The 24901-nt window shown below is 37.4% G+C and overlaps 1 protein-coding gene across 16 annotated transcripts in view; it reads left to right on the plus strand.

Annotated features, from left to right (window-relative positions):
- PHF20L1 (PHD finger protein 20 like 1) overlaps positions 1-24901 on the plus strand; it is a 55483-nt gene extending 30582 nt beyond the window's left edge. For 4 of the 16 annotated variants that reach the window (XM_075085852.1, XM_075085853.1, XM_075085855.1 and 1 more), the window contains 11 exons: positions 6211-6429; positions 6630-6686; positions 8023-8127; positions 11433-11597; positions 11966-12147; positions 14079-14178; positions 15363-15449; positions 16389-16584; positions 16995-17364; positions 20791-20956; positions 22090-24901. In XM_075085852.1, coding sequence (XP_074941953.1) covers positions 6211-6429; positions 6630-6686; positions 8023-8127; positions 11433-11597; positions 11966-12147; positions 14079-14178; positions 15363-15449; positions 16389-16584; positions 16995-17364; positions 20791-20956; positions 22090-22232 — 1790 coding nt within the window. In that variant the 3' untranslated portion in view covers positions 22233-24901. The remainder of the gene's footprint in view (positions 1-6210; positions 6430-6629; positions 6687-8022; positions 8128-11432; positions 11598-11965; positions 12148-14078; positions 14179-15362; positions 15450-16388; positions 16585-16994; positions 17365-20790; positions 20957-22089) is intronic. The other 12 variants (XM_075085861.1, XM_075085860.1, XM_075085862.1 and 9 more) reach the window with 6 other exon arrangements.

Raw genomic sequence — 24901 nt, forward strand, 5'->3', positions numbered from 1 at the left:
CCCTGTGACAGTCTTCATTTGCCTTTGATACGTTGCATAGCAGTCGAATAGCAGATTCCCAGGAAAATTACTTCTGTAGAAGTCCTTGTATAACACGTCGTCTGCCCCTAAGAGAAGAGTTTTTGGGAGATGTATATTCGCCCACTCATAAAACAAGACTGTAAAGCAAACAAACAGCTTCCAATTACCATCTGTTTCTTGTTTGTTAAAACTCATTTAAATTACTAGGAATTTAACTTCCAGCTTTTCTGATATGGTTTCTGAATCATTCAATGTGTAATTGGTAATGCTGATGGCTATTTATTTTATTGCCTGCTTGGACTCTGAGTTGGTTCTAAACCCAGCATCCACACTTGTACCTGTTTGTTGAGCTTGGTCTTGGCCACAGCTGAGTCTAAAGAAATAATATGTTTCATTTAGAGCCACCAAAAAAATTTCACGTGTCCCCACACTTTGTGTCAGGGAAAACCATTCCCAGACAAAACTATCTGGTTTTACTACTTGAGTCCAGAATGGGAACATGGAAGTGCTTGCCACCTATGCTGCAGGATATAGTTTATACAGTATTTAGAGCTTTTTTGAACCTACGTAACTTTAAGAGTTACAAGCTCTCAGGGAACTGATTTGCCAGCTGCCTTTTTGTCTTCTGGGTTTTTTACCTTCCAGATAGATCTGGCTTTTGTTCCTCATTTTCATGTATTACTGTTGTTCTCCATGCAACAGAACTCTGCTTTGAGCTTTCATACCGACTGTTTGCCCAGATGTCAGAAGGTTTTAGCAGTACGCAGCCCAGCATCCACTTGAGCAGTGTAAGCTTTGTGGACTGAAAGACTAATCTAAGCAGTTTGATATCTTTAATTCAGAGATGTCATAGAAAGTTTTGGAGCTAGCTGCCTCTGTCAGTAGTATCTCTAGGGCTCTGTAACCAAAGTTCATGTGTCTTCTGGGTTCATCTCAGGCTTCTAACTCTGAAACCCGCTTGTCTCTTATCCTTCTCATGTTCTTAGAAGAAAAAGAAAAATGTAGCTTTTAAGTTCAGGTTTGAAACCTCTGGAGTTACTTTACACTGTTGAAAAGTTTTTGTTGTATTCTCTGCTTTAGAATACATCATCTTGCTTTTGAAATAGCACAGGTTCTCAAGTCACATTACTTAAGCACACATAATTACACCAGATTCTTGTGCTTCATGAGAATGAATAGAATCCACTCTATCACTACTTTTCCTTCTTCAATGAACACTTTTAAACGATGGCAAGCTAATATATAAAGGAGAGGTGCCCAAAGCTTTCCTTTCTCATTCCTGTCAGTGCTTGAAATTAGTGAGAAAAGTTAATTTGCATTATGCAGGAACATCTGCCTGCCTAAGTGTAATTTAATATATTGCATCGTTTAGCGTATCCATTGTGACATTATACATTACAATTTGAGAACTCTGGGGTACAATCCAGACTATTCTGTAATTGCTTTTTTTGATCTGAAGGAACTATTTTAAATCTGTGACCTTTTATGATATTTCTGCTGTTTAGATTTTACTGACACAATCTGGACAGGTCTGGTGTTCTAGATCTTGACCACAGTATGGAATTTGCTAAGTGCACTTAATTTGGACCTGCTGTCGTCTTAATCATTGAAGTAGACAACCACAGATAGTTTCAGGAATTATGGAGGTAACAGAAGTATTTAGCCAGAAACAGCCTATTATGATCCCTGACCCTTCTGTGAAAGAGCTGTACTGGTTTAGACCCAGAGATGGAACTTGTGGGTTTTGAAGTTTAGACTTCTGATGTGGGCTATCAGTTGAGTCAATTGAAAATATAATTTTACGTTGTTGAAAATGATGCATTTTGATGACTTCTTTATTCAAAAGATACAAACTTGGTGTTTTTCAGAGGGGAGGGAGGAGGTGCACTGAAGCATAAATGCACTGAAGCATAAATGGCAACTCATAGTATTAACACGTAGATTCCTTCTCAGAATGGTTGCTCAAAATTACCAACTTGCAATTTCTTAAAGGCAACACAAAAGCACTCTGATTCCTTCAATCCACAGGCTACGTGGAAGGACTGCGCGCTTCGGTAGGCACTGGTAGAGTACCAGTTAATTACTGAACAGAGGTACTCCTTGCCTGAACTGCTGTATGGACCTACTCGCAGTCACCTGATGTACACACAGAACTAAGAATCCTTGGTTTCGTTTGTCAGACTGCTTAAAATGTAGCTAACTGGCCTTTTTATTACTTAACCTTTCATAGGCTTTAAATTCACAGTCAGTCTGAATACATGCAAAACACTGTAGTTTCCCAGTTCTGACTACGTGAAGGTCAGTTCTTTCGGTAGTTGTAATTTGCCTTAAATTTGCGATTTTTCTTGGTTTCTGTAACACCGTTTGCGTTAGTTTAACTGTTCTGTAGTGAGCAAATATAATTTCAGCAAGCAATTTGGGTTTTAAAATTAAAGTAAAAGGAAAATACTGTTATATTTACTAATATAATGATATTAATATAAAATAATAATATTATCAGCTGTTATTTCCTGTTCTAGCTCAGTCTGGGTGATTTTGCTAGTAGGGTAACATTAGGTTAACTGTATGGGAGAAATCTGCACTTAGGCTAAAAGAAAAAAACATTGTATTCTTTTGTATAATTTTATTGATAAGTTTACTGCAGCAAGAAGAAGAAATGGCTGACCTGTAAAATTTTCAGAAAACAAGATCAGTTGCTTTTTAATAAACTCTTGCCAATGTTATTGGTTACCCTGCTTTTAAGAGGTATCTAGACTCTAGTGAACTAAAGCTCTTGTTACTTTGGAGCTGTTTGTTTTTACTCTGAACATGTACTGACAGTCAGGTTTACTCCCTAATTTGAATGTCTGCCCTTCTAATCTATGCCCTGAGGTTCCCAGCTGATTCTTGGGGTAGTTAACTGAAGGCAGGCAAGAAGCTTTCAGGTCCTCATCCTTCTTAAAGAGATCATTTTGTGCAGGATCTGGTATTAATCTGTAATAGTGCATTTAAAGTGCATTTAGGCATAAAATTAATCCTGTGCACTGGGAATTCAAAACACAAAATTAATTATGCTAGAACCGTGAATTATGGTGGTCATGCTGTGATTTAAGTTGTCTATTAATGCAGATGATCATATTTATGTTATTAGGAAAGTTGAAACGTTAAAAGCCATGGAATAGAATATCATGCAACAAAATAAATTGCTTCACATTGGTACAATTTATTTTAATTTGCTGAACTGAAATAAGCGGTACCACTAAAGCCCGTCTGTGCTGCTGCACTTGTTCAGCCTGTTCGGTGCCTGTGCCCACACGAGGGGTGCTTGTGTCACTGCTCTGTGCCAGACCGGGAGAGGTAGCATTGGAAGCGTGTCATAAAGCAGACTGAAAATTGCTGTGGTTTGCATTTGTTTTTAATCTGAAATCGGTCTTCTGGTGATAAAATTGATCTCAGAACAATGTCATAATCAGTGATCTCTAATCTCTAAGCATCCTTCTCTCTGCTGAGTGTTAATTGCAGACCTCCCACGCTTCACTGCGTGGGAGGTGGCTGACTAGAGTCCTCAACAGGAATAAAATTGCAATTAAAAGTAACAGTTAAAAATACATGGTAATATTTCCATAAAGGATTTTTTTTATAAACTAATATTTTTCTCACTGCATTTGGTACTTGGCTTTCAGGCTATGATTTTCTACTTTGTCTAATTCTGTGGTTACTTGCAAGGCATAATGATTGCCCAGTTGAAAACTAGGCTCTGCAAGCCTTAACACTTTATTTAGGGTTTGAGAATTGAGGCTTCTCAATCTAGAACGACTTCTGATTAGTAACAGTAAAAGCTGAGAATAACACTGCAGTGTCTGCAGGCATAATAGTAATTTCTCTCTTAGGGTTGCTATAGAAAGACAGTCTGGAGAGAGGCAGTTTGGAGAGCTCTGTCATTGAGATGGCTATTGGTGTGACCGTAGTAGATTTCTGCCCGTGATAAACGTTCCCGCAATCAGTTAGTTACTAGCTGATTACTTTGTCAGATATGCGTGTGTTGAAAATTATTGAGATACTGAAGCTTGTTGCGTTGTGGCTATCAATAGCAGAGCACGTTTGAATGTCTGAGGTCAGGATTTCTTCTGAATAATGAAATTTAAAATACTAGTTCATCTAATATAGGGACTAAATTTCTCTTGAGCTTGTTTGGAGGGAGTACTCTCACATCTTTTCATCAAAATGGCAGTGACCTAACCAAATTATGTGCATTTGGGTGATCCTTTTGTGCTCTTTTTAGAAATGAGACAAGATGTTGATAGCATGATGATGTGGAGAAGTGTCACTTTTTTCTTTTACCGAGGTGCTAAAATATACTCATTGCTTCACAGATGGCAAAGCAGTTCAGTCCTGCAAACAAACATTAATTAGGAAACCCAAGAAAGGATAGTGTTGGATAGTTTTTTGTGTCGATGTTAAGCGTCCCAGCAAGCAAAGTCCACTTAAAATACAAACAAAGGCGAGAGCCTGGAAAGTAGACCAGTCTTGAAAGGATAAAGTCTTAGGTGAGATGGCTGATTGGAGGTAGTGGAGAGGCTCAGACAGCCTCAGCCATGGTCATGCAGCTTGTGTTAGAACCCAGGACACCGACCTGAGCAGCTGCTTCTGACTGCTGGCTAGATTGCGTGGTATGGCGATGTGCTGCATCTGGCAGCCGGGGACACCTGGCATTTAAAAGTGGTCTGGTAGGTGATACACTACTTGCTCTTGTTCTGTCTGCCCCTGCGGCTTTCTCACTGTGGCAGTCCAGCTGTTCTCCTGAGAAGGCTGCCCAGGAGCTGGAGTAAGTTTCACGTAATGGGTATGTTGTATCGTAGTTGAATTGGATTGGTCTGTCCAGGTCTGGAAGGCTGCCTTACGGAGTCAGCCTGGAGGCGCTCGTGCCTTTTCCCCAGAATCCTTTTATGACTGACGAATTTACTAAATTATCTTAACACTGCTTATTTAAATGCTTTTTTTAATTTCTGAATAATTTTAAAAAAACGAAACCAAGGGCGAAAAGAAGGGGGAACTCAAAGACCCCATTCCAGATCAGCTTCGTATTTGGTCTTGTTTAATATCTTGACCACTAGCAGATATTTTTCGGGACTTATTTTTATTTCACTTTATTTATTTCTGGTTCAGCACTTTTAACCTGCAAATGTTTTTTACATGCTGATACTTTTTTTTGGGCTCATCTTGAGAGACACCGAAGGTGACTGATGCCTCCAAGTGTTCACAGCTGGCATTGAAAAACCTGAACCCCTTCTGACTTTGCAGAGCAGCATTTTTGTACAGTATGTCCTTGCCGTGGTCCTGAAATGCTCTCAACAGTCTGATGAAGATTAGGTGTTCGTAATTACATTAAGTTAAAAGCTGTCATAGTAAAAATAAGAAAGTTAAAGCTCTCACAGTATTGATGAACGTAGTAACAGAGTTTTGAATGACCTCAATAATGTACTTATTTATAAATAACGTTTGTCTAGTTTGATTACTTGAAAATGCCATTGTCCTATTTGATTATAAATATTAGCAATGAAAATTATAATTTGAGTTTTGTTTTGCCATGTTATTTCCTAATTTACAGCAGTTAAAGATCAAAAAACTCCTAGGTATTTCACTGAATAAACTTCTCTGAATAGTGCGAGCTAAGCTGACTTCTGACAAAGTATCACAGTATTTTGCATGTAATTCAAATGTGGATTAAATATACATGTGAAAAACAGCAAATAATTTAAATATTATTAAAATCAATGAAAAATACAGTAAGCAGAAGTGTAAATTTTTTACATAGCACTAAGAATGTTGTACCAGAGCTTAGTTTCTCTGGACACATAATGTAATGTTAACTTAAGCGATATTGACAATGTCGGCACCGTTAACCCTTACTGTTGACGTGCTTTTCTATTACGGTGCAATAAAAAGGAAACAAAAAGGCTTAAAAATAACAGGAAAAGCACACTTTAAACAGTACAAGTAGTTTAAAAGTGAGTGCAAATTCCAAAGCGAAACTTTGTGGCATGTATTGCCTTGTTTGTAAGACTAAGACCTGGGCATTCATATGCAGTAACTATATGTTAGGTATGATGATGATATTACCAATACTTGACGTTTCAGTGATCTGACCCAGCCAGTGATCTGGCTGCAATCCGTACGGAATGCCTAGTAAATCTGTCTTCTTGTTTTCAGCACCCTCGTCCCATGTACATGCCTTGCATCTGGAAATGCCTTTAACCAATAGTCTAAAGTTACCCAAAGGGAATAGTAAAAAAAAGAGGTCTTCCACATCAGTGAGCTCTGAAGGGACAGAGATACAGTGCTCTGTGCCCATAAAGGAGAAATGTTTTGAGAGTCTGAAGGAGAAAATATTAAAGAACGTGATTGAGAAGGACAAGCATTCAGAAGTTGGTAAACTACAATACTTTTTGTTTCCAGTGCTTTAGACAATAAAAATAATTGTAAACTGACATTAAAGATAATTTTATTGTTTATATGTTTCTTATTGTTATGTACCATTAGGACTTTTTATGGTCTAATGACTTTTACAAGAAAGTGGGTCATCAGCCAGGCGTTGCACTTATGTCATGTATTCTTTTTTTAATTTGCAGGTGCAGTGAGAATGGAAAGAAAAGGAAAACCGGAAGAGAAGAGTTCTTCAACATATGGTATGTACAGAGAAATAAGATTTTTAGGGAAAAAGGGAAAATTCTCCAACTTTTGATGTCTCTGAAGAGCAAATGTGAAAGCGTAAAATATTTCCTGGGCCCAGCTGCGCTTTTGTTTGTTTAGGTCTTACAAACAGTTCTTATATGTATGACAAGTTTATAGTAGAAGAATAATTTTATAAGAGCAAATGAAAGTGTCCGTAGCAAGGATTTGGGAGGATCCAGAAGTACCTGTGAGACACCTGTGGTGTTGTGGGTTTTGGTTTTTGTTTTTTTTTTTTTTTTTGGTGTGGGCATTTGTTTTTGTTGATTTGAGTTGACTTAATGATACTGCATTTATTTCCTTGTACTGACTGATTGGGGGGGAGGAGAAGAGTTAAGTGTTACTCACAAAACATTTGGCAATTCCTGAAACAAGATGTAAATTAAGGGGAATTCAGTTCATCCTGTGTTTAAAAAAAAAAAAAATATTATTAGATATGGACAAGAATTTAAGTGATTCTTCCTTGTTTTTCCTGGAAGTAAAAGTTCTGATTCCATATTCCCCAAGACAATAGTAAGACTCCAATTCGTGTGCAGGAAACAATCCTTAAATAATGCGTTTAAGGGTTTTTCTGTAACACGTCAGTTTCCTCATTATTTACCTCGATGCTGATTGCTTAGAAAATTATTATGGAGTGACAGTCTTGTAGGATATATTTTGCCGGGGGAGAATTAACTGGATAAATAGAATTTTTTCTGAGACAAAGTACTCGTCCTCATGTGCATACCAACAGCGTTTAGAAGTGAACCACAGTATAAAAAGTGGATCATAAATTTTAATCAGAATCAGTTTTCTGTGAGGATGTCACTGTAGAAAGCACTGACAGCATCAGCAGTTTTCTGATATTGAAATTTTCCTTCAAATGGCTTTCTGAAGACCTAATATGTGTTTTTAAGATGATGTCATCTTTTTAGTTTGGAATTTTGCACTTTTGAAAGCTTTTTGTCCTGCCCAAACCTTTTTGTTATAAGCTGTAAGTAAAATAAATGTTATAAGATATTTAAACCATGTCACTTATTGTGTGTGCTTTGCTGTATCTTCTTCTGCTATGATATCTCATTTGGAAATACTTAAAATAGTATAGTATTATTTGTTGAGAGAGATTCCTTTGCACCATTTTACCAGCAATTAATGAGACACGCCCAAGATATTAAGTAAATTAACTGAATCATTTTGATCTGACTAGGCACCTCTGAATACTTGATTTTGAATGTCATGTTTAGATTAAGCCAAATGAAGCAAGTAATTTTGAATGGTACTGCTGTATTAAAATGTTTAATTTTTTGTTTTCAGGTAAAAAGAAAGAAAAGGAAAAGGAAAAAAAAGAGAAAAAGGAGAAAGATCATAAATCAAAACAGAAAAAGAAGAAGAAAAAAAAGAAGAAATCTAAACAGCATGGTAAGTTAAATTTACTTGTTTTTAAGATAAGCAAAACTACTCAGTGTATTTCTGGCATTAGATATTAAAACTTGTTTCTAAACAATACAAATGTCAAATTTTAGAAATTTCAAAGAATAGGTTTTGGCCTTAAATGTTGAAAGGACACGTTAGGTCTGTGGCCTCATTTCTATATTTATAGCCTGTCTCTACGTGATAGACATCGGTATTTGATAGATGTTTCTTCTTCCTTCAAGAGATACGCTCGCTCTTCTCATCTCTTCAAATTCTTCATTTGGAGCTCTGTATATACATCCTGCTTATTTTGCTTGGATGTTAAAATTGTTTTAGTATCTAGACTGTTGCTAGACTTCAGTGGTTTACTGTATAAAATGCAGCCCCTCCTTAACAGTTAGTCCTTAACAGCTGAGGCCGGCATCTCTGTTGCAACAGCCTTGTCTGTTGTCTTGACAAGTGGTGATTCCATTTGTCTTTGTCTCACTTCCCTATTCCGATTCTTTGATCATACCACTCATCTTTCCCTTTTCTCTGTTATTTCCATTCCCTAGAGGGAAAATAATATTGTTTTTTTTCAGACGTGAGGCTCCAGGTAGCTTGTGTTTTTTTAACAAAAACCCCTTTCAAACCACTTTGTGCTTTTTTTCTCCTTGTTTGAGAAGTACTCCTGCGAGAGTGTGGTTTAATGTTTTAGCACCGTCCGTTCTGTAACTCTCGTTGGCGTGATTTCAGTGGAAAAACTCGACAATGGTTGGGTTTTCTTTTTTTAATAAAAATATAACTGTCCTGCTGACCAGTACAGTGTTACTGTTTCTTTGTATTTCTTCCCCTTTTCCAAATCCTTTGCTTCTTTTAATCTCCCATAAAACCACATTACAGGTTCCTTGGTTTTTGGTTTGTTTGTTGTTTGGGTTTTTTTTTTGCATCCAGTGCAGTCTTAGTTGCAGCTTTATGGCAATAAAAATAAAAGCATGGGCAAATGCAGATTGGTTTTGTCTTTTCTTCTTGCCAAAGACTGAACTTTTGTGTACTATGCCTGCTTGCTTCAAAAAGTGTTTCAGGACTTAAAATAATACTACTTATTTTTATCTTGCTGCTGTTTTTTGTGGGGTTTGGGGGTGGGTTTTTTTTTTTTTGTAAGAACATCTTTATTCAGAAATTTAGAAATGGCAACATTCTATCCTTCCTGTGCCTATCAGATTGATTTTACTAGATCTCAGTTACAGTAACCTTGAAATTTCTTACAGTATGAGAAGGTAAAAATTTAAAACCTATTAAAGAAATTTTTCTATACATTTTCCCTCAAGAGCATGTGGAAAAAACACTATGCATTAAATGGAGCTTCTGATGACAGGCTTTAAAGATGCCTTGTGGCTCTTGAGAGTGATTATGTGTTTGTCTGTCCAAAATTTGTGCTACAACATGAAAACGCTCCCAAATAATGCAGTGCTTGAATGTGAGCTGCAGTAATCTAGATTTCACGTACTTCACCATCTTTATATTGGAGTAACATAATTTTGAACTATGAACTTCAGTTGCTTATTTTACCTAAAAATTATTGGAAGGTTTTGTTTTTTTTTTTTTTTTTGTATTGGCTCTGGGAAGGCATCTAAGTATTTGCAAGAAAATACTGGTAAATGCTAGCCCCTCACCTGGATAAGCATTAGAAGTGGAGTTATATTAAAGTTATAGAATGGTTGAGGTTGGGAGGGACCTCTGGAGGTCCTCTGGTCCAACCCCCCTGCCCAAGCAGGACCACCTAGAGCTGGTTGCCCAAGGCTGTGTCCAGGCAACTTTTGAATGAGGAGTGGCTGAGGGAGCTGGGGGTGTTTAGCCTGGAGAAGAGGAGGCTGAGGGGAGACATTATCACTCTCTACAATTATGTGAAAGGAGGTTGTAGTGAGGTGGGTGTTGGTCTCTTCTCCCAAGTTACTAGTGATAGGACAAGAGGAAGTGGCCTCAAGTTGCACGAGGGGAGGTTTAGATTGGAGGCATTGGCACAGGCTGCCCAGAGAGGTGGTGGAGTCACCATCCCTGGGGGTTTTCAAAAAACATGTAGATGTGGCACTTCAGGGCATGGTTTAGGAGACATGGTAGTGTTGGATTGACAGTTGGACTTGATGATCCTAGAGGTCTTTTCCAACCTTAATGATTTTATGATTCTATTTATGAATATTTCCAAGGAGGGAGACTCCATCACCTCTGCCACCACAGATAGGACAAACTGCTAATCAGACTCAGGGCATGGCCAGGCAAGTGTGCTGACCAGCAAACTATTTATGCACAAGTGGCTCCTTTTATCCCCTTATTCCTCTGTTGTCTCCACACTTGTTCCTCCCCAAATCACTTAGGTCCATCAATTTTCCCTGCCTTTTGTTCCTTCCCTAAACATTCTATAAGTCTTGTGCAATCCCTGCATCCCATCTCTTGGCTGCAACCTCGCCTTAGTCCAAAAGGTTATCCAGAGAGTTGCTCTAGGTAACACATTGTGATGGGTTTCACACCTGGATAACAGGGGTGATGGCACTGCTGGGACAGCCCTGGGAGGGGCCTGGACAGGGTGTGTTTGTTGTTTGCCTGGCCATCATGTTCCTCTGGGCTTGTGCATACCCTGCTGGCATGCTTGGCACTGGTGGACTGCCTGCTGGTGTGGACTCAGCAGCGTTAGGTTTACAGTTGGACTCAATGATCTTAAAGGTCTTTTTTCAACCTAAACAATTCTATGATTCTGTAATGCTCCCGGGCCCATCCCACAAGGCCTCGGCCCATCAAGGGCTGATGGTTCCTGGGATGGGCCTGGGAGCATTGCAGGAGGGTTTTCTTTGGGCTCCCTGTGCTCCCCTGCAGGTGCGCAGACAAGCTTTTATCACTTAACCTGACAGGATGATCTGTAGTTACTTCAAGGTAGGTATGTTTGTAGCACTATCGACATTGCTAAGGCAAAACAGAGAGCTGCCAGCAGCATCTCTAAGGATAGCAGGTGGTGCAGGATGAATTGTGGGGGTAAAAAAGACTGTATAAGGTTCTAGTAAAAATTATTCCTCTGTACATTCAGAGATGGCAGTGAGGGGGGAGCTAAATGGGTAATGTTTGTCATGGCTATTAAACTTCATTATGTTTCTTATTGGAAATTTTTTTATAAAATCTGTTACAAAGAGCTTTTGCTCCTCCATATTTACAGTTTTGGCGTCCTAATACCGCACTATTGATATTGTTTACTTCTGAACATAATGTTGTGGTGTACTTTTTTTTTCCATTTGTCAATAACTTTACTTTTGTAACGACTTATTGTCTTTTTAACTTTTCAGATTATTCAGATTATGAAGATAGTTCTGTTGAATTCTTGGACAGGTGCTCCTCTCCATTAACACGGTCCTCGGGGAGCTCTCTGACTCTGCGCAGCATGTTCTCAGAGAAGAATACATCATACCAGTATCCAAGAGCTATCTTGTCTGTTGACCTTAGTGGAGAAAGTAGGTTGGCTGAACAGCAACTTTCAGTTCGTAGGCTTAATTCTTTAAGAAAGAGAATTTGAATGGAAATAATTTAATTTATGTTTGGGATTGTAGCTGTAGATATGGTGACTGATTTATGCTTCATCTATTTAAATCAAAGCGCTTACACCCCTCGAGCTGTTCTGCATTGTACTTGGTTTGGTGTAAGTGTTGCTGTGTTGCTTCTGAAGAGATCACGTTAAAGGCATTTTGCAGAATTCATCAAGAAATCTAATGTACCCGCAGAATGCATGAGAACAATTTTTTTGCTATATGCAGGTTAAGATTTTTAACTGCCAAAATCCCCTGTATTTCTGTAAAGTTTCACACGTATTTATTTTTACTAGACCTTTCAGATGTGGAGTTCTTGGATGATTCCTCTACAGAGAGTTTGTTACTTAGTGGTGATGAATACAATCAGGACTTTGATTCAACTAACTTTGAAGAGTCTCAGGATGAAGATGATGCTCTCAATGAAATTGTTAGATGCATTTGTGAACTGGATGAAGAAAATGGCTTTATGATTCAGGTAAAGAAATTTGCAGGGGGCATATATTTTTCCATGTGAATTTCTTGCTTGTGAGGGTGCCCTTTTGACGTGTTGGAGGCTGAAGTTACATAGAGAGCTGTAAATAGAAGTGAACGGTAACAAAATATTTCTACATTCTGTGCTTGGCATGACTCTGTCTGGTGCATGCAGACCTACTCTGGGATGGGGTTTCTTTAACAAATTGATACATAGAACAGGTTTGTAAGGAAGGGTAACATTTTTCTTTATAGCCAGTTTATGAATTTGGAATCCAGTATCCTTTGCCACGCACAAATCGTCGCTTCTGTGCACAGACCATCCCGATTATACCAGCACTTCTGGTTTGGCACTTGTGCTTTGCAGTACCAGCTGTAGAAACCACTCTGCTTACTGTAAATGTACCTCAGCTGTATTCAAGATCTCCGCTATACAGACTCTAATATTGTCAGTAACTGAGATGTGTGTGTGATGTGCGTGCTTCATCTTTAGAATAGCAGTTCTCAAACTAGAAATCACTCGCTGGTATTAGAAACTGCTAAGATTTTAAATCTTACTTGGCATAGAGAAAAGGGAAGAAAAGTATACAGTATCTGCATGGCATTCAGGTGCTGATGGATTGCAATGGCTGCTGCTTATTTATTTGTACTCCTATGAGTGGAGCATGTCCCATCTAGTAATGAATAATTTAGTCTTTGTCTCAAGGAATTCATAATATAGCGATTAGATCAGATGCAAGCAACAGTGAGGAAGAACTCAATTGTCAATAACTAAAAAAAGCCATGAACTTCCTGTGTTTTTTTCCCCACTCAAAAAACAGGTTTGTGTTCAACTATTAATGTGATACAGTTTCTGTTGAAAATGTGGAGCTTTTTTAGTTGAGATTTGAAGGAAGCAAGTGTGGCTGTCCTGTGTTAATGGACTTAAAGTCTTTTGGAAATGACAGAAAGACCTGAAAATGAAGGACACAGAGACTGTCCCTGGGAACACCCTGAAGTGCAGTGCTGTGTTGGAGGAACTAAGCAGGAGTTCAGCTATGGTAATAATGTGGAAAAATGGACTGGTGTAGAAACCTTTAGAGAGAGGAGAGGAAATTGTAGCCATAGCGGTATGCCAAGAGGAAGGGTGATTTCGGTGTTTTGAATAGGTTGATGCCCAAAAGCATGTCAAAACAAAGAGGAGAGACTTTCAGTAGTAAAACAGCAGATATTTAGAACACAGGCAAATGCTGAATTGAGAAGGGGAAATGTATTTTTCTGTGGTAGTTTCCTGCCCATTTCTAAAGTCCAGTGGCAGCCTTATTTTCCCTCTCTTGCCTTGTCTCACTGAGAGCAACCAGTTTGTCATTTCTAGACCCTCGTGTCTTACCACTTCTGTTTTGCTCTCCTATTCTCTTGTTTCTCCTCTTTCATTTTCTCTTCATTTTCTTTTTCTTTTAGATTTTCCATTGGTGCGATATTAAAAACACATCTTTCTAGCGCACTGGAGAAATGCTTTGTAAATATAAATAATTAAAATGAAGAGTTTTCTACTTTTCACTGTTATGCTGTAATGTATTACATTATCTTTCTACTTTACTGTAATATTATACTCCTGTCTTATGTTTCACTACTAAATGTTTAGGTCCTAAAATACTGAATGTTGTAATAATATATTATTAAATATTACATCTTCAGTTTCTTTTTTTTTTTTCCAGTCTGGAATTTGTGGTTGAGGTAACTTTCAGAACTAGAGCTACTTTTTACCTAGATGTCTTTGCCTACCCAAACACAAATTTGCCCAACTAAGATAATCTTACTCAAACCAGCTTTTAAGTTAAACTGCTGTTCTCTGCATTCTGACAATACAAGAAATAGCTTCTGATTTTTTAATCTACTTATCTCAGTTTTAGTTTTTGCTTTTGTGTTTGTTTTTTTTTTTTTTCCTGATGTCAGTGTGAAGAGTGCTTGTGTTGGCAGCACAGTGTATGCATGGGACTGTTAGAGGACAGCATTCCCGAGCAGTACATCTGTTACATCTGCAGAGATCCACCAGGTACGGGTAAACCCCATTTATCTGCAACTGTCTGCTTGGGATTTTTAAGCAGAGATGTTATGAATTGCTTAAATTGCTAAAGCTTTGTCTGTTTTGTGTTATCTGTTGTACTACTTTGGGGCAAGTGATTCTAAGTTTGACCCTGAGCAAAAACTTACTTTCATGTTAGTTATATCTTGTTCAGCCACGCTAAATCTCTTCATGACCTTAATTACCATCGCTTTAGTTGTTGAAACTTAATTCCCCCAAAACCTTGGCACTTTTCCATGTCGTTGTAGTCTGAAGAGTCTTTCTAAACAAATCATTCTTGTTCAGCAACCTCTTTTGCCTATAATTGGAGTCATATCCATTCATTTAAAAATTTTTTAGAGAAAAAGGACTCAGTACCACAGTACACTCAAACATGCTCTGGGTGTCATTATAAAATTGCAATTAATATAAAATGTTTGAGTTTGTCCAGAATTGTGTAAATACGGGTGTGGAACTGAATATGTACAATATCAAAAAAATTTAGCACTTCTTATGGTGAACAGTAGTGCACAACCAGCCCATCTTGAACTTAAGATCGTTAGGATAAGTTTGAAATGGTAAGAATTAGGAAGAGTCTGTTTCTTTTTGAACGGAATATATTTGGTTAGGGAGGTGTTGATTTAAAAATGAGTCTGTCCATAAAGCCATTTTTCTAAGCAGTTATTTGGAGAAAAATTACAATTTGGAAGAAAGTTTTTAGTATTTTTCCTGATGATACAAATGCACAGACATGTCTTCTGGTGAACTATCCAACAGTCCACCTGTTTCAAAGGGACAATGAGACTACACCCCCAAATTTACTTTCATTCTGACTTTAAGAAATAAAACCTGAAAACTGTTTGCAGAGCTATAAAATAGCACAGTTCTTAATATTTTTGAGAAGAAAAATTAGGAAAATAGAGCTGGAAAGATATGACCTTTTCCATTTGCCCCAATCTGAACCTAAATGGATGGTATAGAGTGTTGTTTGATAGTTCTGTGTGGTGTACTCTTTGAGCAGTCAAGCTTTTTCTTACTAAAACCAACTAATTTGTCTTGTGTTCTTTCCCTGCACTGTAATAGGTACTTCGTTATCCCCTGCTATGCAGAGACTGTGTCCCTAATTTTTATCTTCTCTCCCTTCCTAACCATTACTTCTTTTCTTTCTATGTCAGGAGAAAAAGGTCATTCACAATGTCAGTATTTTAAAGTGTATTGGGATAATGGGCAGAAAGGAGATAGACAGGGTATTCTCCTGAAAGGTATGAAGGGCTTCCATCAACCCATTCTTTGTTCTGTATATGATGATAGTCTGATATGAAATTGAGTGTAAGATATTGCGGTCTTAGTCAGTCTGTTTGTCTGGATTCCTCATTGTAAACAATAATATTGGAATAAGTAGCATTATACAGTTCTGATTTTGGGTTTGGTTTACTGGTTTGTTTTTTGGGTTGGGTTTTTTGTTGGTTGGTTTTTGCTTTTTTTTTTTTGAGTTATTAAGTTACTATAGAAGCATTAGCTAAATATTCATTCCGGTTGGGTTAAGACTGTAGATGTTGCCGTAGCATGGGAGACCTAAGGCCCTCTTACATCAATATCCTGTCTAGTAGCATCTGGTAACAGGCACCTCAAAGGAGGGTGTAAGAACTCTGCTCTCAGATAACTTTGAAATGGCTGCTTTTCATGAAGCCTTCTCCTGGCTTCTCATAAACAGATATTGACATTGGTATTGAAGCAAAATATTTGTCTTTTAGAAACATACTAGGTGTTTCAGATATGTCCACGTAAAATCCACTCCAACATTTCTCTTGGTAACTTAGGTTTTCTTTTCTTTTTTTAAAGTAAGCTGCAGCAGTTAAATAAATAAAATGCCAATTTAAACTTTTTTTTGCAGTTAGATTGCTAATAACACCGGTTTTGATATCCTGTACTTTGATTGCAAAGGTGATTAGCTTTTCATCTCAAATGCCATTTAGAGAGGTCTTGAGATTTCCGGTTTATTTTTTTCGTAAGTGTTAAGAGTTTCCTCTTAATCCATGAAAACTAAATTTTAATATATTAATAGCAAGACCTTGAATCGTTCTTTCATGGATGTTAGGAGACATTTAGGAGAGCACAGCATATAATTATAGCACTCTAGTTTTAACTACAATTTTGCTGTGGCTTTAGATGGCCTTCAATTTGTTTCTTGCTTACCCCAGGTCAGAGGTGGAGTGCCAAATATCTTTATGATAAAGACTGGCTAAACAATGGACACATGTGTGGATTATCATTTTTGAAAGAAAACTACTCTCATGTTAATGCCAAAAAGATTGTGTCAACGCATCACCTACTGGCAGACGTATATGGTGTAACTGAAATATTGCATGGACTGCAGTTGAAGATTGGGATATTAAAGTAAGTATCAGTTCAGGGCTTATTCTCCATCTTTATGTATTTAGGTAGCAGAGACTGCTCTTATTCCATATGCATTATTCTCTCACGGTAAAGGTCGTTCTTGTATAATAGTTTAAAGAATTCAAGTGCAGTTGTAGAGTACCCTCAGCTTCAGTGGGAGTTAAGTGTTCAGCACCTGAGTGAATCCAGTATATTGGGATTACTGGTGATTTTTTTTTTCTTTTATAGTCAATTTTGTGTTAAAGAGACATTCTGCATTTATCCTAAATTAGTAATTAACCTGGGAATACTTAAATGTTTGATCATGGTGCTTATCAAAGCTGTGATCTAGCAGAAGTGGATGCTTAATAGTTCAGTGCTGTAAGTGGTGTTCTCTATAACTTGCTTTTTTTTCCTGCCCTTCATTGCAGAAATAAGCATCACCCAGACCTTCATCTCTGGGCATATTCAGGGTTGCGAAAAGAACAAGAACAAGTAACTGTTGGGGTAGAGAAAAAATTAGTGACTTTGCCGGATGTTGTTAATCCAACTGAAAGGACGTATCGCAGTCAAAACCATAAAGAGCCACCCAGTATACCCCAGAAGATGGAAGAAACATACATCACAAGTGAGCACAGTTACCAAAAACCACAGAGTTTTGGTCGAGACTGTAAAGCAGTCACTGAACCTATGAGCTCAGATGATGATGATACAAGTAGTTTTGAGGAAGAGCAGGAATTTCACACAGAGAATAAAAACTGTTTACAGTATTCTTTTAAAGATGATGGCATGAATGAACAGGTGAGTCTCAATCTTCATCTGGGAAGTTTCTTAGTTGGAAAAATATGTTCAATCTGATAAAACTGAAGCGTATACAAATATTTAGAAAGGCTCATTGTTATAAGTTGATATAGTCTATTAAAGTCGGGAGAAATCACTAGAAGCAAAGTTGCATCACTGAAGTAGTTTCAGGTGAAGTAACCCATTTCAGCTGGTGAATGAGGTGCAAAGTGTGGTTGAAAATATTGCCAAGCTTTGACAAAGGATTGACAAGTTTCCTTTTTTCACTCTTCAAATCTGTCTTCTATGTGTGGGGTTTTTGCTGTTGTTTGTTAAACTGAGATTTGTGACAGTGTCTATTATTGTACGGTATTCTTTTAATAGCAACACAATCTAGAATTCTGTCCACAAGTAGTGATTTACTGACCGACTAATTTAACCTTGTGCAACTTCTTTTGAGTCTTTTATATTGCATGTTTCTTCTAATTAAACATTTATAGGTTTTTAGCCAGGATTATATTTGGCTATTTAACCATCTCTCACTTTTGCATTAATGGTTTGAATCCATTACTTTGTGGAAAAGGTCTGAAACTTGTTAGTCTGGTTTTAGTGAAGAGTTCTCTTTTGAGCAAAAAACAAGTGAAACAAACCCTTCTGATTTCTACGATATCAACTGTGTGAAAATAAGTCGCTCAGCTCATTCCCCCTTTTGAAGTTACAGTTTCTGGTGTGGAAGAAATGAGTAAGAAACGTCTTTTTCTTTCAATTTTTAGTTTTAAATATGGCATGTAAGATGTATAGTCTGGGAAATTTTGGCTTATTCTAGGTAGAAATAACTGTAAGCTAAATCGCATGATTATATTCAGTTCGTGTAGTAAGGAGATATGCGGCAGTGTGAAATACACTTTTCTTCCAACAGTAGCCTGATTTGTCATTGTAAATAGCATAAATAAATACATTTAGAATTAAAAGGAAGTATATGTATGCAATGAAACAAAACTAATGTTTCCTTCAGACACTAAAGCATATACCTAAAAAGCGAGGTACTCTGTTTTAACCCAGGACGTCTGTTTGGGGTAGTGTCAGAGTACTCTTTCCTTCGGGACACCTTAGTTCACCTTGCTGTCAGCAGTCAGTCTTGATACCTGACGTGAGGCTTTCTGTCTAAACTTAACACGTATTGAAAAGCTCTCCTTGGTTTCTCCATTAAGCTTTTTGTACTTACCTTAAAACCATGATGACACTGACATTGAAGTGCCATTTTTACATGAACTGACTCCTCTGTAAGGTGCCTTCTTCACCTCTCCTTGTCAAAGTTTTGTTTGGATCTTTGAGTTCTCCCTTCTAGCATCCTGCAGAGCCTTGAATGTTCTGGGTTTCCATATTCTTTTGTCTTATCGTAATCTACAGTTCTGTTACATACCATCTTTTCTCTCACAAACAGAGTTCAGAGTGACTATTATCAAGTCCTTTTTGGGGCTATGCATCATCTTTAAAATTTTATTTAGTTTCCTTGTTCTTCCTTCTGAAAGCACGAGCCTTCTCTACCTGAACATCCCGTTTCTTTCTTCTTCACAAGCTGGATACTGTACTCTGCTTCCCTTACTACCCCTGCCACCATTCCCCGATTGCCTACACTGATCTCTTACCTTAGAGGAGGACTTGTTTGATCTTGTGGGTGGTTTTTTCAAGGAGCATTTACCAGCCACTTGAACAAATACAGAGGTCATTAAAAGAAAAAAAAATCTTCTATAATGTTATTTAGATGTTGTTTAGCTTTAAAATTTTCCCTCACTTACTGCAGTGGGTGTCTAAAAGATTCACCTAACAGATGATTTTGATTTTAGAATTATGAACTTGGGTCCTCATACAACAAGGGGAAAACAGCATTCTTCTCTTGTGGTTTTAGAGAAGGCCTGAACATTGTAAGAAAAAGGGCATCTTATTTACGATAAAAATATCCTTTATAAGATTAGTAACAGTTTTAATAGTGAAAACATTGTGGAGACAAACCTGAGGTCTTGAGAGAAAAAAGATTTTATCCAAAAGGTTTGAGAATTTAGAGGCTTCAATGACTTAAAAATCTACCTTTCATAAGTAACTTCAACTCCTTTAAAAATTATTTGTATTAACAATACTTGTTCTCCAGGACTCACTCACAAAGCTGTGAGCAGGTCGGTCCCAGGTCAAGGTTAATTTGTTTGGGGTTTTTTGTTGTTGTTGGGGATTTTTTTGTTTTGTTTTTTTTTAACTGATTTTAAGTCTTAAATTTTTTGGTGTTTTTGTTTGTCTTAAGAAGTAACTTAAAATCCATCAGCCCCTATTTTCTTCTTCTCTTCTCACTCTTCCCATTCTTGACTGGAGGAAGGAAAAAATGGTGTTAAGTCTGTTATGTGATGTGGAAAAAAAAAATAGCTGAGCACTTCATCAGAGAAGTGTATTAATGTGACAAATTTCACTCCTTGCTCTGGCATTTGCCGTGAGCTGACACTGTGTGAGCACATGTATCCAGCATTCTAGTCCCTAAAGCAGAATCATCAATAGCGAAAGAACTTAATCAGATATGAGGTCATAGTGTATATAAAATGGAAACAGTGAATCCTGCCAATTAATGGAGATGCTGAACATCTTAACTCATTAAATCCAGTATACTTCCTCTGGTCGTTTCCATCAGCTGAAATGCCTCATACAAAAAGATGCAGAACTTGCGTATTGTCTGACTTTTTATGAAGGGACTAGTTATTTCAGAGAAGTCAGTCTTCCTCAGATACTGATTTGCATAACTCCGCATGTTACTGCCCTTGTCTATCCCCAAATAGACAATTTGGGGATTTGGGTGTTCACACATTGGGTGTGACAATTTGGGTGTTCAATTCTGTCCCAGACTTGTGCTTGCAGGTTACATGGGACCATAGCAATGGTAGGAGGAGAAGTTTTGTGTCTTGGTCAACAAACAGAATGGACAGCTTATTGGTGCAAAATAGTGACTTTTGACGTCTTGGGTATGGCTTTATTTTTAGGGAGTTTTCCTTCGTTCTCTGGCTTAAGTGGAAACAAAGCTCAGGGTTTTGCACACTGACGGTAGAGCAATGCAGTTCAGCACTTTGTAATTTAAGTCACTATTTATATAAAAAGGGCACAGAAATGCAGCCTGTCTTACTGCATTAAAGAAAGCACTTGAGCTGGTAAACTTTACCTGTTGCCTCATTCTCCCTGTGCTGTACATGGTCATTTGTATGGAATTTGCATCTTGTTTGGTTTAGTCTATTGATGTGTCATGGTACATGGCTTTTGAGTATGCTTTTTATCAAGTAGACAGAAACACAATTCTAAAACAGCGTAGTTCATGTGACTCGTGTTGAAGCCAACACCAGAAATTAAAAAACAAAATAAACAAAACAAACCCTCTTAAATGGCAATTTTCTTCTTTCTGTTGCTCCTATGAAGAAGAATTCTGCTGAAGGAAACACTGTGTTTGTTTGTAATGAAAGAAAAGGCTCAGAAGAACAAGTGGACACACATCTTCAATGGCAGCTAAATCTCCTTACCCATATAGAGAATGTACAAAATGAAGTCACCAGCAGAATGGACCTGATTGAAAAAGAAGTTGATGGTAACTGCATTGCCAGAGAGTTGTTAATACACCTGTAGCAGCATCTTTCATAGCCATTGTGTTGAAGATGATCTGAGGCACTGGGGCTGGATTTTTAAGAATTGTATTCAAATTTGGGTACCCAAAATTGTAACCAGAGCTTGGACCCTTAATCCCTCCTCCCTCTTCCACAAGTTTTGAATGCCCAGCAAAGTAGCTTAAGCACTCAGGACCCATGAAAATTTAGCTCAAGTTTGTGATATTTGGCAGACTTCAGAAAGTTTAGTTAACTCGTCTAGTCTTTATCCACATATGGATCATAAAGCTGATGGATTTTTCCGTGCCTGGAGTGTTTTTTTGCTTGATTTGTTCTAGTATTTGACAAAAGCTAGGAAAAAAAAATGTGTTCATTCTGCCTTCAACTTTCATTTGCTGTACGTCAGTAAACAACTGGTTTCAGGAAGACAAATCAGGCTTCATGAGAACTTGAATGACATTGTAGTGTAGGGGTAAATGTAAGTTTACTCGCCAGTCATAGAAATTAAGAATGAGGGGAGTTTGTAGTCTGGTCATCAGCGTCCTTAATTATCTTTTGAGAAAAACAGTTGTCATATTCCTGTTTGCGGTTTTACTTCCAATATTCCTGCTTGTACTGGACAGTATTTCTAAGCTAACGGGGTTGACCTTTTCCCTTCTCTCTTTCTGCAAGGGTAGAATTTCCTTGAAAACATTTGTCAGACTGGAAACCCGTTCTGTAATCTGGACCTTGTTAAACAGGAGCCTGTTAGTGACAGAAGCAAGCCTTGCATTTAAAGACTGCGTTTTTTTGTTGCAGAACTGTCATAGCTAGAAGATTGTGAACTGAGGTTTCTTTTATGTGCATAGATGGTAAATTGTTAGCCCAGGGTATAACTTGCTCCCAAGTACTGCTTTATATAGTCACAATCAAATCAGAGGATCTGTTTGGATTATTTAGTGAAACAGGGAATTAGTTGGCATTTCCCTAATAAAAATTTCTTCTGTTAAATAAAAGTCACAGCCTCAGTACACTTTCCCTTCCTATAAAAGACAGAGTAAGAAAGAAAAGTTCAATTTTTATGAAAACTGTTTCTTGAAAACTTATTCTAATCAACTTCCTTCTTTTCCTCCTGTAGTTTTAGAAAGCTGGCTTGATTTCACTGGAGAACTGGAACCACCAGATCCTCTGGCAAGATTGCCTCAGCTCAAGCGACGTATCAAACAGCTCTTAATTGACATGGGGAAAGTACAGCAAATAGCAACGCTTTGCTCTGTATGACAGAAGGAAGAATAAAGAAATAAAAATAGGTTATTTACAGTGAATTTTTTACTAGCCACAAGACTGACAGGAAGACAGCAGAAAGCTGAGCATTTATCTGATTCTTTGCTGATTACATTAATAGCCTGAAGCTTTAGAGAGAGGAGAGGATATTTAGACTAAGGAATCTGTTATGTTGAAAATCTGAATATTCAGTGTCCAAGCTTCAAAATGTAAGATATTACATCCTGAGGAATGTTGATATGATTTTAACGTGATAAGCAAGAAAATCCCCGCATACAAGAAAGTTGAACAAACAAAAGCTCTGCAAAAAATAATGCTACTGTTCTGAAACCTTCGGCAAAAAATTCCAAATTAGCAGAATTTAGCTGACTAAAAATTCTTGAACTGCTTTTTTCATTAATTCCTCTTATCTTGCTAGTGAAAGATAGACACAGAGAGATCTGTATCCTCTCTACCAGGAAAGTTTTTAGATTATTTCCTTTTCTCATGAATGTTCAGGAACATGAACATACTAGCTTTGATATATTTTTTTTTTTGGAAGAAATTACTTATCATGGTCTCCTTTTTAAAGTATTTTTTTAAATAGAAATCCTTATTACAGCACCCTTAGGCTCCTTTAAAATGTAAGTGGCAAATAGTGGTCAGATGTGCCAAATACTATTAAAACCACTGGGATGAGAGTTTGATTGTGACTTACGTGAAGGTTTCTTCCAAAGTCCTACTTGGTGCCAGCAATCCATCCAAAATTGTATCTAGTTTATATTTTTTTATGTTCTATTGCAGTATTCAGGATTCAAGGTACAATTTTTGTCCTGGGTAGCTCTGTTCTGGTGTTGGCCCTCTGAAACTTTACCACCCTCAGCTGGGATGAGGAATGACAAGAGCAGCAAAACTGTCTGTGGCTGTGAATATACTAAACCACTAGAGGAAATATCACAAGATACATTATCCAAGATGTTTTTATAAAATCTTTCAGCTTCAGTGAATGAAACGTCATGAAACCAAAGGCAACCTATTTGCTCTGTTAGCTCTTGCTGGATTTTGAGCCCAGGACTTTCCCTGTGCTTATAAGTTGCCACTGTACCCAGTGCTACATACATATTTGTATGCGTATGTATATGTGTATAGTCACACATGTACATATATACATACTATATACATTTATATCTACACATGTCTAGTTTTATTACAATAGAATATAAGAACTGGTGGTTAACATGAAATGTTACCTTTTAACAAGCAGTTTCTAAAATTGAAAATAATGTATGTACAGGTTTTGAAATTTGTAAAATATGACTGTTCAAAGGAGGCTATTTAACAGATGACATTAAGATACTTGAACATTTTATGCCTCATGTCTGTTTATCAGTTCTAGTTATCTGTATAAATGCATTTTAGAACCGATAGACAGTAAACTTGAATTTACCTTTTGATAAGAGTACAAGCCACTGTACATTCAAAAATTATTTAAATTTGCAAACACACTGTTCTATATGTAAGGTACTGTATGTAAAACTGTTTATTAAAACTATTCTGCATACTCTACATTTATCCACTTTTCTTCCTGGTCTACATACATATGTAAAAAAGAAGTGATTGTTACAATGTACAGACCATCAAAAATCAAAAAATCTTCGAATGCCTTTTGAGGATGCATAAAATTGAAAAATGTGCCAAAGATGGATTATCGGGGAAAGACTTTGCAGCCAGTGCATTGAACTTCCATGATAAAACCATTCTTGAGAAAGCAAGCGGCATGGCTGGTTCATTGCTAGAATAAACCTGCCCTGACGTCTCCTGTCCGTCATGTCTGAAGGGAGTTGTCACTCCTGCTGCCCGAAGCAAAGTGTAAACCCCTGTTACGGGGTGACTGCGATTTAAGAAGTCTCGCCACATGGAGCTTATAGGAGGCATTAACAGAGCTGCATGGTCACGCGGAGGTTAATTATGGAGTCGTGACTGGCAACTTCGTAATGCACAAAGACCAAGAGCTGAGGAGTTGTTGACATTTTTATAGCAACTGCTAATAAATAAAATGCTATGTTATATAGTCAGATGCTTAAATAACTGCTTCAAACAATATGAATAGCCGAGTGACCTACTTGCTTTTGGATATGTGAGACTTTTTTATATATTATTCACCTGCTGCATATCCTGGAATGTGGTACTGTGTGTACTGTATAAGAGAAGTGTAAATCCAGATGAATTACTTTGAAACAAAGTGGAGTGTATTTACATAATTTATACAGCATACACTGTAGCAATATTATGCAATGTGTGTGCATGCGTGTGATGTAATATAACTGTAAATGTTACTGAAGGTGGAGGTGGACCGAGAGATTCCAGGTGGGAGGTTTCCTTCTTAGTGCTGAGATGGAGGAATGGTATCCTGAAAAGGAAATCGTAAGGTCAAAGCTAAAGTTGCCCTTGCAGCTTTACCTTGTCTTCCGTTTGTATATGTAACGGTCTCTAAATTTACATGAGTGTGTAATTTTATTCCTCGGGGTCCTGCTTTATTCAGGATGGACTGTGCTTACAAAAACTAATAATCTGTTCAGTATTTTTGTATCTTCATTTCTTGTGTAGTCATGTATTATAAAAACTCCTGCAGGCATTCATATCTTCTAAGAAATACAATCTCGGTGTCCTTATGGACAGTGCTGTGA

This window comes from Phalacrocorax aristotelis, chromosome 2 (assembly GCF_949628215.1).
Source record: "Phalacrocorax aristotelis chromosome 2, bGulAri2.1, whole genome shotgun sequence".
In the NCBI taxonomy this organism is placed as follows: Eukaryota; Metazoa; Chordata; class Aves; order Suliformes; family Phalacrocoracidae; genus Phalacrocorax; species Phalacrocorax aristotelis.